This window comes from Leuresthes tenuis, unplaced genomic scaffold (assembly GCF_036924035.1).
Source record: "Leuresthes tenuis unplaced genomic scaffold, fLeuTen1.0.hap1 SCAF_24, whole genome shotgun sequence".
Lineage (NCBI taxonomy): Eukaryota > Metazoa > Chordata > Actinopteri > Atheriniformes > Atherinopsidae > Leuresthes > Leuresthes tenuis.
Window position 1 is genome coordinate 26,965,465 of NW_027325378.1, and position 15,718 is coordinate 26,981,182.

The 15,718-nt window shown below is 38.4% G+C and overlaps 1 protein-coding gene across 1 annotated transcript in view; it reads right to left on the reverse strand.

Moving 5' to 3' along the window:
* Positions 1 to 6,437: 6,437 nt before the first annotated feature.
* vstm2a (V-set and transmembrane domain containing 2A) overlaps positions 6,438 to 15,718 on the reverse strand; it is a 99,090-nt gene continuing 89,809 nt past the window's right edge. Inside the window, exon 5 of the mRNA XM_072378891.1 lies at positions 6,438 to 9,498. Within this exon, the coding sequence (XP_072234992.1) occupies positions 9,422 to 9,498 (77 nt within the window). The 3' untranslated portion in view covers positions 6,438 to 9,421. The remainder of the gene's footprint in view (positions 9,499 to 15,718) is intronic.

The following is a 15,718-nucleotide window of genomic DNA, read 5'->3' on the forward strand; positions in this document are numbered from 1 at the left end:
TCACTTGTTCCAATGTTCCAAATTTTCAAAAGCATCAGTTATACACCTGTTATCAATTCTTGGATCATTGCTGGTGGATTGAGACATTGAGACTCACGAATCACTGTTGTCACTCATTGTCACATTAAAAAAATTGTGTTGGAGTGAAAAAAAACTGATAATACGTTTTGGAAAAAGCCAGACCTGACTGATGCTGCATTACTTTTGAAGGGTCAACTTTGTGATATATGACACCAGTATGTCTGGACTTTCTAATAGAAAGCCTATTAGAATGGATTAGATTAGATTAGATTAGATTTTCCTTTATTGTCCCACAATGGGGAAATTCACGTTACAGCAGCAAGCAAGAGAAAGACAACAGGGACATACTGTTGTTACATGGGCTCGTAAAAATAAAGAAAGTTGCACATTGTTTTCCAAGTCCTTAAGTGTGTGTGTGTGTGTGTGTGTGTGTGCGTGTGTGTGTGTGTGGTCTACTGGGGCGGGTCAGACCTGGTTGTTAAACAGTCAGCAGCAGGAAGGAAGGACCTGCGATATCTCTCCTTCACACACTTGGGGTGAAGGAGTCTGTCACTGAAGGAGCTGCTCAGTGCACTGATGGTGTCCCGCATGGGGTGGGAGATATTGTCCATAATTGATGATAGCTTTGTGATCATCCTCCTCTCTCCCACCACCTGCACTGAGTCCAGCGGGGAACCCAAGACAGAGCTGGCCTTCTTGATCAGTTTGTCAAGTCTCTTCCTGTCAGTTGTAGAGATGGTGCTGCTCCAGCAGACCACTGCGGAGAAGATGGCTGATGCCACAACAGTGTCAAAGAAGGTCCTAAGGAGCGCTCCCTGCACTCCAAAGGACCTGAATTTCCGCAGCAGGTAGAGTCTGCTCTGACCTTTCCATTAAAGTGCATGGGTGTTATGAGTCCAGTCCAGTTTTTTGTTCAGGTGAACACCCAGGTACTTGTAAGAATCCACTCTCTCTATGTCCATTCCCTGGATGTTCACCGGTGTCGGAGGATGTGATTGCGCCTGCAGAAATCCATTACCAGCTCCTTAGTTTATTTATGATGAAAATAACACCTAAAGACAGACGTGTTGTTCTGTTTAGGGTATAAATAGGACCTTGTTTTTTCTTTGTTCGATGTCTTCTATCTGACGCATGTGAACTGTGTGACCCTGTGAAAGTATATTCTCCACTACTCTTGACTCCAGATTCTTGCTTCCAGTTGCATTGATTCCAGTCTCATCTATTTTGATTCTTGGTCCTGGTGATATCAGACTGGCTTCCCAGGAAACCTTCCAAACACAAACATTGTCAGTCTTACCAACTTGGCAATTTATGTACCTGCCAGAGTGAGATCTCTGCCCTGCAGCAGAAACATCTTACTCTGCCTCTAACCCTAACCCTGCTCTCTCAAAGGTAGCTGATCCTGTGAGCTCCTTCTGCAGAATTGTGCTAATAACATGTTTATAGAATAGAATAGAATAATACTTTATTCATCCCCCAGTGGGGGAAATTCAAAATTAGTCAAGTAGCTCAAAATTTTTGATAATGATTGTATATTAAACAATGAAAATAATAATTATAAATGAATAAATAGATGAATACATTTGAGAAAAACAACAAAATCAGCAATCACTGTTAAAAAGCCTTATGGCTGTGGGGTCAAAGGACCTCCTGAAGCTCTCAGTCCTGCAGCCTCTCATTGCAGCTGCTCCTCTGTCCTGCCAGGACTGTGGAGAGGAAGTTTATTGTTCTCCAAAACAGAATATGATTTCCTCCTCAGCCGTTGCTCCACCACAGTACTATGAAGGTCTAGCCTTCTTATAGACTAGAATAGAATAGAATTCAACTTTATTATCATTGCACATGTCACAAGTACAAAGCAAGGAAATGCAGTTTGCATCCATCCAGAAGTGCTTTAGCAAAAATATGAATATAAATATAAATACAAATATAAATATATTTTACAAATGTACAGTAAAGTTGTTGCGAATATGCTATAACTATATGTAAAAGTATATACAGGCTATGAATGTACTATGAACTATAAACAGGTTATAAATATGAAGGGGTATAAACAGAAAAAAAGAATATAAGTAAGGGAGTGTATTTATGAACAGGAGTAGGTTATCTATACAGTATATACAGTAGTCCATGTGTTATTTGTGTGTATATGGGAATACAGTCCATGGTTGTTGTTAGTGTCAGGAGGCAGAGTTCAGGAGTGTGACAGCTGTGGGGAAGAAGCTGCTCTGGTACCTGGTGGTCTTAGTCCGGAGGCTCCTGTAGCGCCTCCCAGAGGGCAAGAGGGTGACGAGTCTGTGTGCTGGGTGATGAAGTCTTTGATGATTGTAAGAAAAATTTAGAAACATTTTGTCGCTTCCAGCCTTCTCTTTGGGACATCATATCGCATGAAGCCAAAATCACTGCGCAGACATTGTCTCTACCTCATTTGACTGGCATGTTTTTCAGATAGTATAGTGGTTCTAACATAAGCATTTCATGAGCGCTAAATATCAGGAAAGAAGTCTTCTTGGAGTGACTGTGATTGAATATGTAGTGTTGTGTGTGCAACTCAAGTGCTACTGTTAAACAACTAAACATAATCTATAATGTTAAATATCCTGTTTTCTCATGGAGCAACATGTCTGCATACAGAGCCCTTTGATCTGTGCAACTGAGGAGTGAATATTAAACTCTTAACTGATCCTTTGCTAAGCCCCTCCCACAAACGGCTTCTGTCCAATCCTACGTTAGCAAGCAGCCTCTAGATAAGGCATTATCTGTCTTTATTTCACCAATACTTTAAGCCGAATGAATGAACGAACGTGTTCTAGAACTCTGTCAGCTCATAGGTGCTATTATGTGGCTACTTGCGGCTATAGGAGAGCTAACAGAGGGATTTCTACACAGGCACTCTACTGGGACCACTTCATTTGTTAGATACACACACATTCTAATGCATACAACCTGCCAGTCATCAGATACCCTGCTGGCATAATAACCTGGCCAAAAGAGGAGGTGGAAACCACTGATATCAAGACAAGAAAGCTCTTTCTTTCACCCCAAATCCAGCACCCTGAGATTTTATACTAAGAGGAAAGAGGGAGGCCCGGGGCCAGTGAGCGTCAGAGCCACTATCCAGGATGAAGCAAAAAATATCCTGGAATACATCACAAAGATAGACTGCTCATGATTTCATGACGTGGCAATTATATTAATAAGATTATTAACTAACAGATTAATATAATTTGCATTAGTTTTATTGATATATTTCTAGATTCGGCACACTCTCAATGATTCTAATTGGCCAGGTGATATCAATGTTCCCTGGTTCAAATGAGCACTAACATGTTCAGAGTCACAGCATCTCCGTTGACTTACAGAGTTAAAACCAGATCTTCATTGTTAGGGTTAGTTCAACCAAAAATACTAGATGGTACTCTGGATATGTTGAAGATGCTTCACAGTTCAATCCAAATGGAGATTGAAAGAACTACAACTGCAATTTAAATTGTCACAGGTCACAAAACATATATGTGTAGAATCCTTTGTCAAATATACAAGAAACACAGAACAGACACGCTTAAGATGTTTATCATAAACATATTTCTTTTTGCCTAAAATAAGGTTGATGACATTGTCTTTGCTTGCTTTATTTATTCATGATTTTTTTCCACTGCATGTATATTCTGTATTCTCAGTGTATTACAGCAAATTCTGCTCAGTGTCATGGTTTGACTAAAGTGAATATTGTGGGTGGTCAAACGCTCCCTGAAGATTCACTGAATACAACTTTTTCCTTTTTTATAAATTTTTAAAGGGAAGTTATGTTGTTGAAAAAAGTAATAAACAGATACTAGTCATTCGTCATCTTAAACAGTGATTGCATAAGGCTATTGCTTTGGGCAAGAAAGACCTCCTGAATTGTTCTTGCAGGAGAGCTGACGAAGCCTCTTGACTGAACACGCACGCTCCTTTGTTTCACAATGTTGGCATTATCATATCCTCAGTATTGTTGTACAAATTTATGTGAGATGATCTGTATCCCCTAACATCGCACCATGTGGTGGACACACTGCTGTCTGTCAGGTGAGCCATGGAACTGAACTCACCTGTGAATCTTCTTCAGTCAAACAACACCGACTGGCTGGATACTGCTTTAGGTTCTTCAGATAATTGGCTTTTCAGGGAGATGTATGGGAAATGTGTACATGCAGCATACCGTGACCATCATTTTTATTCATAAAGTTGGACATCTCTTTTTAACATCGTCACTGTTTCACTGAACAATCTAAAATATTTTTGGGTTTGCTTGCTTACTACAAAATCAAAATATTTTTTTGTTAACTGCTTTCATTTCTTTAGTTTTGCTATTTCCAAAATGCTGACTTGTGCAATATACACTGAAATCTTAATTTTTAGTTAATTATTTCACTTAACTAATTCCGTTAAATTTTTGCTATATTTGTTTCTCAACACTTGAATATATATCAATACCATTCCAAGATGGCAGCACGGTTGTCTCCAAGTCTGTTTGTCCAGTCATGTTTGTCTAAACTGCTTTGTTACTCCGTTTACAGTTTCACATAGATTAAAATAGAAAAATAGATCAAGCCTATCTCGTCCTTATCATTTCAGTTAAGTTTTGTGTTGTGATATCTGAGTAAAAACAGTAGCTGCTTGCCACCATGTGTAGCTCAATGCGTAGCTGAAGCTGTGTTCCTAGTTCGCCTGCCGCTTACCTGGCCCCCTGTTTTGGCTGCTGGCTTCCCGCTCTTTCTGATGTGTGGGCCTGTGTCCTGGATCGCTTCTTTGCTACTGCGTGTGTGCTGCTGCCAGATTGCTGTGTATATGTGGTTATGAGGGCTCGTAGCTGCATTTTCCGAAAGAGGACGTCTCCACACATTGGTTGGACGCACGACAGTGAGTAACACAAGCCTCACGCAAACAATGTTTCTACTCTTTGCTGCACTTCTATCCTGGAACTTCGGGCTGATCAGACTTTATCAGGAGTGTGTTACAGAAAAGGCAGTTTGACACTATGGACCACGTGATCATAACACAGACTACTTAGTATAGGTCTGTCTGAACAGTCTCCCAGGTGGTTCAGAAATGATTTATCAAACAGATCGCAGTGCATGCAGGCTGAAGGCCTCACCTCAAACCCTTTAAAAATATAAAACTGTGTGCCTCAGGGTTTAGTTCTGATCCTGTTATTATTTACCATTTATATCAATAATACGGAGCACATTTACAGGATGCTTTTAATACTGTGTAAATCACGTTTAGGGATTTAAAATTGTTCTTAAATCCTAGAAAAACAAAACTTATAATGTTTAGTAATGCTAAACCACAGGACTTGCCTTCTATAATTTTGTATCAGGTTGATGTGATTGAGCTTGTCTCATCTTATAAATATTTAGGTTTTTTAATTGATGATGCCCTGTCTTTGAAGCTCCACATTCAGCAGCTTGTCAAGAAGCTGAAGCTGCGCCTGGGTTTTTACTTCAGAAATAAGTCCTGTTTTTCATTTGCTGCAAAAAGAGACTTGTTGCTGGTACTTTCTTGCCCCTGATGGATTATGGTGATGTTTTGTAAATGCACGCATCTTCACAATGCCTTCACTCCTTGGATTCTGTATATCATGGAGCATTGAGGTTTATTATATGTCATAAGGCTCTGACTCGTCATTGTGACCTTTATTCTCGAGTTGGTTGGCCTGCGTTGTCTGTTCGAAGACAAAATCATTGGCATGTCCTCATTTATGAAGCAATTCTTAATTTGCTTCCCTCTTACTTGTGTGATTATATCAAGCTGAGAATTTTGGAACTTATAGTCTTCACCCAGTCTCTGTCACAAGACCTATTTTTGCTGACTGTTCCTAAAGTTCAACTTGAAATGGGAAAAAGGAGTTTTAGATATGCAGCTCCCGCAGCGTGGAACCTGTTGCAGGAGGAGTTGGGCCTGAGGGAGCAGGTCTCTTTAAATATTTTTAAAAGTAGACCGAAAGTGTTGGAGGATTGTATTGTTTGTCAGTAATTGTGTTCCATGACTTGCTGCTGTCTTGGTCAGGACACTAACGTAAAAGAGATTTTTAATCTCAATGAGGCTTTCCTGGTTGAATAAATTCTAAATTCTAAGTTTAAGTCTAAAAAAATACAGCTTTAAAATAGTCCTAAAATCTAATACCAATGGCTTTTAAATTTCCCAGGTCCTTCCTATGACAGACTAAATTTTTACAGATTTCAAAATCACTTAAAAATAATGTCAGTTAGCTTTTCTCATATTATATATCCAACAACAGTAACTTTCTCCTAAGTTGGACAGTTGTATCTTTTTTGCGTCTGTCAGCACTCTCTCCTTCTCATTCTTTATAATACCCAGTGTGTTACCCACCAAACAGATGGTATTCGTCAGGGTTTGAGTTTCATCCGTGAAAATGGTTTATTTAAATATTATTCTGATATTGTCATTATAATACAAACTGTTGCAATGTTTCAGTACAGAAGCCTCACACAATACCAAAGAAAAGAAACATAATTCATCAGAATTTTTGACAGCTCAACAAACAGACAGGACTGCATCGAAATGAAATACAAAAGAAGAAACAAATACATCTAGAGTGGATGAGGCATACAAAACAGAACAGGAAAATACTTATGTGAGGTTTCTGAAACCCCCCGACAATAGAGACCAGGCATGTAAGCAATTTGGTCTCCATCAAAACCCGAACTAAGGATCATTTGTCATCATTCCAATCACAACATCACTTCAGTCATTGCAACAATCTCTCCTTTGAAAATCGTTATGTTGCAGGGATCCTAAATCAAACGCATCACTATTATGGAATCAATATGAAGGAGATGTTTCTAATATATATCAATATATAGAGAGAGATAGACAGAGATTTTTTTTGTGTCAAAAACATTTTACCCAAGTTCATTTTGAAGAGATGAAAACCAACTTTGGACTCTTAACACTTGATTATGAATACATGACATTATTGTTACAAGTACAGAACATCGCTGGCCTCTGCCTTTTCAATGGAAAAAAAAGTTAACATGCTGCTTATTTAATTTACAAGTTCTACAGATCTGTAATATTTTTACATGAGGGTTTGACAACCTGTCAACTCAGACTGCACTCTCTCCAGGGTGCTTGGGAACAAATCCTCAGGATCAACATCAAAATCCCACTCTCATTACAGTAAAATAAACGGCACTATTTTTTTCTTATTAGCTAAACTTTTTCTGAAATATATTACATAAATTGTCTCGTTTTAAACAATTAGTTCTCATTCAAAATAGAATGGCAAATATGTGACAGTGATACTTGATTAACTTTCCAGATCTACCCTGAAGCTATGTGGACTGAGGGATTGGACAGGGTTGGGCAATAGATGGAGCTGGAAGCTGCTGATCAGGACATGCCTCTGGTATCTCAAGGCATGAGATGATCTGTCAGCCTTTGAACCTCAGTGCTGAATCTCCAGGTGTCCCTGCACTATTCTTTGGAAATGCTGTAAATCTTTACTGGGGAAACATTTATCCTCTCTCAAATGTAGCATAAGTCAAGGTGAAGTGAGTATTTTGCAGTTTGATAATAGGCAGCATAGAAACTATTGCAAATTGCATTGGCAGTTATGGACTCTATGAATGTTAGATTATACCATATAATGAATGATATACAAGATAATCATGTTCTGTGTGTGGCCACCTAAAAGTCTGGCCCCAGCTAAGCAAAAGATATGCATTATTGGGTCAGTGTGTACTAAAATAAAGTACTTGCCAAGTTCTGCACTTTGGCAACATGATACTCATTTAATTATGTTCTTTAGACATAAATATGCTTCTCTATTATTCATATGCATTTCAGTATGAATTTGCATCTGTGCTGCTGATGGATGGTTTACAATTTCCTTTTCAGCTCAAAAATAATCTTTTTTATTTTGGAGGTTATTCCAGTTCATGCTGATGATCTAAAAATAGGAGTTATGTGCACCCAGAAAGCAAACCACTACTTTGCCTGTTTTTGTCCAGATTGTCAAAGCATTTTGTTTATAAATGTGTTGTGTGAATGAAAATTTCAATGATACACCAGTCTCCAGTGATGAAATGACAACTGGTCCAGGATGTATGCTACCTCTCACCCAACAGTTGCTGGGATAGGCTCTACCCCTTTATAGTACTGACTAGGATACAGTGGGTATGGCAAAAGAGTGAATGAGTAAATGATACAGCAACTGATAATAAAGCCAAAAATAAGTGACAGTGAGATCTAAGTGAAAAACCTACAAGAAAATGACCACATTTCTCCCAAACACGGGTCTTGTTATGTTGAGTATAGTCGTTAAATTTAACTGGATCTCATTCCACCACCTTGTCACTTATCAACCTGAAAATGTGCAAATAGGTGTGTCTCAAAATCAACATCATAAAAACTACCTGTAGCCGCAATCCAGAAAAGGTACATAACATGTTCCTCTATAAACACCAGAGAGGTGCACAGCCACAAGTTTTCCATTTGGAAATAGCATGGGTCAGTTAAAATTAATCATCCAGTGGTCACATAGTAGGATCTCACAAATTATGAATTTCTTTTTATTTTCACTGAGGATACAAAACAAATTAAAGTGACAGGAACATTTTTTTCATCAAAGCTAGCACATGAAAGTAAGGCGAAACTTAACATATTCTAACACTGAAGTCTGAGTGCTGACTTATGTAGTTTAACAAACATATTTTCCTCTCATTTAATCCTTCAGACCAAGCATGCACATCTGATTATGTATCACCAACAAGATGTAAAATTATGCACATCTGAAATTTAGATGGCCAGAAAAGTGAAAATGCAGAATTAGGCTTCTTTTAATCCACTGGTTAACATTGAAAGTCTACTTGAATTTGATTTATCTCCTTTAGAGGGCTTAAAGTACCTATTGATGATGATGTTCCATGGCCAAAATGAGTGATAGCTATGTGTACAGCACATACAGTAATTCTAAGTGTCAAATAAAACAAATTTATCTAGGATCATATGTATATTACACAAATATAGATTCTTCTTTTTTTGTTGGCTTTTGAGCAGTGAACACATGAATTAGAACAGCGAAACCTTCAGAGAGTCATTCTTCCATGAGAGTTATTCAACAGTCGTAATACTGCACCTCAGATGGTGTCAAGTAGACGTCTGTACGAAAGGTAATCCAACTGTTTTTGCTGTGACTGGTTTTTACAGTGACTAATAACAATGTGCTGGGTGTAAGAGCAGTAGTGGCTGGGGAGTGAGGAACCAACTATGCTGTCTGCATTGTGGGGAGGACAGAGAGTGGGTTGCGAGGGAGTAAAACAGGCTTTTTTTTTAGTTCGCATTGAGAGCAAACCGAGCAAGAGCTAGTTGCAAACCACATCAGTTCCTCAAATTATAACAAGGCATTCCTCACTGAACCACATGCCAGAACCAGGACAGCCAGTCCATACTTGGATGATATTGTCGTACCTATAAAGAGAAGAAAAATACAAATTAAAATGTTAGTGTTACATTACTTTACATTTTCTTTTCTTGTTTAACATGCAGACCAGAGAAACTGTAAAAATTGCGAGTGTTAACAAAAGCAATTTTCTAAAAAAGGAAAATGAAATCCTACTTTTCTTGTTGTTTTATGTAGGCTACTTGTTGTATACAATAGAGCATTTGAAAATAGTAATGTGCATTTAATCATGGGCCTTTTAGAGGTGCGAGACACAGACCAACAAATTCTGTCCACAACACAACATGACACTTGACTACAACACTTGTTTACTTGGTGAGTAGGGCAGTCAAAGAATATTCTAAATTCGAATATATGTTCGAGTAGGTTTTAAAAACATACATTCGGAGGTGAAAATTAATATTCAAATGTGGAAAAACACACATCCGCGCAGCAGCAGTGTGGCAGTGATTTGTGAGTGGGCGCAAGGGCCAAGGACAGGTCACAGGAGTCTCACTGTCTGCCACAGCGTCAACCCAACTCAACCGCAGGTGGAGAGAAAGTGATTTTAACCCCCAAACATATGAAAAGCCCTGTCTGGAAACACTTCGGCTTTCGGTCGGTTGATGGAAAAATTGTGGAGCCTCGAGACAAAGTGATATGCAAGCTATGTAAGCTACAGTTAGCTTGTCATTTGACCACCAGCAACATGAGGTTACATCTTGAAAATGTGCACCCAAATGAGCATGGTATATAATATATGAAACTCCAACTAAACAGCCACATCTCAACACATATTTTGCACCGCCCGCCACAAGTTATTTTTCTGCAGCACGACAAGAGGCCTGCACGCAGAAATTAATTTCGTTCATATGTAAAGACATGAGACCGATCGGTGTCATTGATGGGACAGGCTTCTGGGAGTTCTGTCGAAAACTGGAACCGAGGTGTTGTATCCCTAGCCGTGGAACACTCACCAACAGAATTATAGAAATGTACAACAGCACCTCAGACAAAATAAAGGAATCAATGAAAGACAAAATGTGGCTCTTATCACCGATAGGTGGACATCCCTAGCGACAGCATCCTATGTTACACCACTGGATTAATGATGACTGAGAAATGCATAACAATGTCATGTATGAGTGTGTGAGGGCTGCACCTACAGCCGCACAGCTAAAAAGTCGGTAACCCCATGCACCAACACTTTCAGTTATGTTATGTGTATTTCTTGATATCATTTTGTTTACATATTTGTTTAAACTTAGTTTAAATACATTATTTCTGTTTGTAAGTGCGCACATTTAGATCTAATTGTATTTTCAACTTTGTTAAATTTGTTTTTATGTCATACCTGTTTTTTTTTTCTTCTATCGGTGCTGGGGGGAGCCATGTGAGAGCTGGGGGGGGCAAAAGTGAGCACAAGCTGCAGGCAAAGCCACATGCACAGGAAGTGCAATGAGCCTGTGCCAAGGCAGCTTCATCAGGGGGGGACACGATGTAGTTTAAGTTCTTTAGATGTTAAGATGTATTCCTTTACGTAATTTAAGTAATTTGTTTATTTAGTGATTTTGTTAATTCTTTGTTTGAGTGATTATTAAACTAACTGTTTGGTTCTGTTTCTTTATTTGTTAGTATGTGGTACCCCTCTTGTGTTGAAAATTGGTCTGATCAGCCAGTATTTAAGTTCTCCTTTGTTTCCTGTTTGTTAGGTCAGTTTGGTTCTTTGTTAAGTTAGTACAGTTTCTGTCTTAAGTTACTTATCATTTTAAACAGTTGGTTTGAAGTTATTATGACTTTAATTTGTTTTGTTCATTTGACCTCTTTTAAGGGCCCTGATATTATGTTCTTTGGGTAAACAAAACCCGTTTCTTTTTTTAATCAATCTGCGTCCTTGTGCTTGACTAGCTTGGTCCCTCACAGAGTGTATGTAACAATGTCATGTACTAAAATCAAAAAGGAAAGCCACACTGCAGAGAATGTAAAATGCATTCAAGAGATATTAGACGTTTTTGGCATAGAAAAGGGATCTGTGATTAGGGATGTCACAAGAATGGAAACTTCGGTGCCAAGTCGATACCACAATTACTGTAGGTACTGTTGGTATCAGTGATGAAATTCCTGATCAGGGATGAGTAATAGATTCGCAAAAGCCTATATGCAAACGGTGCCAACCAGCTTCTCAGACAAAAAGAGGAAACACTTCCAATTTAGTGAAGCACCTCAAATACAGACATCCAGATTTATTCACAGAATCCAAGGTGAGTGAGTTTCAAGTCATGTTAACGTTAATTTTGCAGGCAAATTCACACCCATTGTTCTCAGTTGAACAAACTCCCCATTGCATAGACATGAAACGCATATCACAAGACGTAAACAAGCGTAATCAGAACTTTGCAAAGAGTATCTGTACATACCAAAATAATCACGTTATGAAGACAACAAACAAACAGAACAAAGTTATGTCTTTGCAAAGTACGGCTCAATATGTTGCAAAGTCCCCGTCACTACACAATACACAATATATCAAAATAAACAGCAGAATGTACCCTTTCCGAAAGTATCCCTTGTTTCTCTGTGACAACGCGAGTTATCTGGTTTTGAAATAGATAAAATAATGTATCTTCTTACATTGCAAAGACTAAAGTTGTGTTCAAAAGACATGCATAGATCACCTTTGTGTCGGTAAGCTAAAGCTACAGTGCACATGCGCGATAGGCACAAAGCAGATTTTTTTTCAAATGACTAAATCATAGGATATCATACTATCATGGTTCTGATATTGCCTGATCCCAATTCAAATAGATCAAAAGTTAATATTGGTTTATTTTTATTTATTACTTTAACACTACTTACCACTGTTCTTTTTCTGTAATGTTAATTGTATTCTTTTTATTCATTACTTGAAGGCTACATGCCAGTGCCACTGTTGTTTTTTGTAATGTTCAAATGTTTTTAATAAATGAGTATGTTGAAGTACATGGAATTTGTTGTTTAGTTTTAGGTTTTTTACTGTGGTATCGAATTGGGTATAGTGAATCGTGGAATTTCACTGGTATTGGTATCGACTACTAAATGTCTGGTATCGTGACATCCCTATCTGTGATTGCCATCACAACGGACAATGCCACTAATTACGTGAATGCAGTGAAGAGACATCTTCAAACGGTAAATATACCATGTGTGTCTCACACAATAAACTTGGCTGTGAGTAAAGGGCTCGGGATCAGAGCCATTGAAATCCCCTTTGGAAGGCCAAAAAGGGCGGCGTCACATTTCAGCAAATCTTCCGCCAACAACTACCTCCTTCTGCAGAAACAAGAACTTTTGGGATTAAAAATGGAGAAGCTGATTAACGACTGTCTGACGCGATGGAACAGCACATATGAAATGATCTGCAGGGCATCGGAGCAGCACGCAGCTGTGTCTGCTGTCATCTTTGAGAAAAAACTGTCAAGAATGGAGCTGACCACAAGCGAATGGTCCCTAATGGAAAAGGTGAGCATAGTGTATGAAATATGTAATAGGCTGGACAAATGCAAAACTTTCCTAATATTTTTTTTGTTTAAATAGGTAGGTAGGATGATGACCCTAATTTACTTTGTGTGAATGTTAAAAATCTGGACAAATGCAAACCTGTTCTAATATCAACACATATTATATTTACTTATTTATTGTAGGTGCAAGAGGTTCTTAAACCCTTTAAAGTGGCATTAGAAACACTTTCAACTGACAAATCCAACTATGTCAGCTGTACTGCCTTTAAAACGTGCTCAGCTTACCTGGATCCGAGTTACCTGGATCCACGCTTTTATCACCTCATTAATTTAAAAGAGGAGCAGAGACAGCAGGTGCAGGTGGCTACACTGGAGGAGATGAAACAGGTGAACGTGGCAGGAGAAACAGGCAGTGAGGCTGTTGCCGGACAACCCCAGGATCAGCAAACTGCTGAGAAAACGGCTTTAACTGCTATGGCGTGTCTCTTCGGAGACACGTATTGCACGGACAGCCCAGAACAGGACATCAGTCTGATGTTTCAAAAAGAGATGTCGATGTATGAGCAAGAGTCTCTAACCTTTTTTAAGCTACTGTCATGCCTCCTTTTAAATTGGGGATAAATGAAGTGTTTTGAATTGAATCTCTGAAACTTTGGATCCAGTAAACAAAAAATTTATTTAATGGTATCATTTAATATGCAGATTTGTTGAAATCAAACTGGAAAATGAAAGAATATGAAAAAAAATTATTGTGGGCTCCAAGTCTGAAGATGATGTGATGAGTACTTTGAATCCACTCCTTTTTACCTAAAGTTATTTTTGATAAACAAGTAAACCCTAACTCCAACTTTTATCCAGAATGACAGATTTTTGTGACACTCACTCTCAACACTTTCAAACTGTATGTTCATTCACCTCAGTGGAAGATTCCTCAACGTGAAAAACCACGACATACGCGACTGTGTAATTCTTTCTCTTCTGTTTTCCAGGTTTTACACAAAATAATTTTGTTAGATATTCTCTGGCTGCAGTTAATTAAACATGATTTTGACATAAACACTAAAAAAGTGACATTCATCCACTTTGTGACTCATGGTACTTTGATATATTTATATTTTATCTTATTTTATTTTATTTTTATTTTATTATATTTATGTTTTTATTTGGAAAAAAAAAGAAAAAACTCGATATAAGTCCTAATATACTCTCTCAATGAAAAACACTGCTAATGCCATTCCTGGAAATAAATGAAGTGAAGAGCATTTAAAGTAGAAGTCTGAATTATTTCAGACTTGTTTTCAGAATTATTACAATTTAAGTGCCTTGAGATGACGTTTCTTGTAATTTGGCGCTATATAAATAAAACTGAATTGAATTGAATTAAGTGCACATGCTGACGGAAGGGTCAGGGGTCAGGTGGATTGGAGCCTATTCCCAAGGGCCTGAATGAAATGACTGTTAACATGCGAGAAAGTCAATCAGCTGACATGAAAGAAAATAAAAATAACCAAAGCTTCTGGAACAAAAAAATGACAAAACCAACCAAAAAGAGACCTGTACCAACGTCTAAAGAGCTGCAAGTGAATTCAGAACAAAAGGATGCAAAAGGAACTGGATAAATGACAAGGAGAGAGGCATGCAGACCAGGAATAAAAAGAAATGCAACATTACCAAAAGCACAGATGCAGTGTGTATCCCCTACTAAATAAACCAATATTTGAAATGTTCTGAGAGGGTTTACATGGGCAGATACTGTTGCTTCAGCTCCGACAAGCTTCTGACAGCTGTGATTCAACTAAAACTCAGACAAGACTTACAACTACAGATTAGAGCACAGACCTGTCAGCACAAAGTTTCATTTGCTTGTCTCACAGATATTGAACCTGAACCAATGAGAACAAAGTAACAAGTGATAATTATAATGTCCTATGAAGCAGGTACCTGTGGATGAAGAATAGTTTCTTCCACTAGTGAAGACTGCTCACACTAAGAAAAAAAAATCTGAGAACAAGCTTAAAATGAAAGTGAAGTGAGCGACAACAGCAGTACGAAAACACAGCTTTGTGAATTGAGGCAGGACTTGGGAGATAGGAAATTAAATATTCACAAAATAATACTGACATTTGCTAGATTTCTGTCAAAATGTACAGTAGGTCTTAGAAAAAAAACATCCAGTGGGACACATCGTTTCTTTGGGATTGAGCTCTGGATTATCAGGGCTGCTTGGGTTTGAGTGATAAAGGGAGAGGTGATGGGGGTGGGGGGTACTTCGCTGGAAGGCTTTAACCAGTTATTGCTTTCCCCATCTCATTTGGCTTGAGGTGATCCAGAGAGCAATAGTGCTACAGAGAAGCAGCAATCACTCTGGACCAAAGCATCCTTCACACTGAGCACACATAATTAATTAGCTCAAGCTAGGAATTGGAAGACAGCACAAATGTAAAGTGACAAACTAAAACCGTACATGCGACACTAATCCAGAAATATCAACCTACTACTCAACACTGTCTAGACAATGGAGATGGTGGATTTTAGGAAGAACGTAACCCCACCTGCCCCCAATGAGCTGATGTTCAGCCCCTTTCACACTCTGCACATTACATTAATGTGAACTATCTCCTCCACGGACTGTCTACACCATACCTGTGCATGCTTGTTCCATTGTTACACTTTGACTTACTGTTCTTCTTTATTGTTTTTATCTAATTATCTGGAAAACAAAGCACCAGCACCACAACAAATTCCTTGTTCC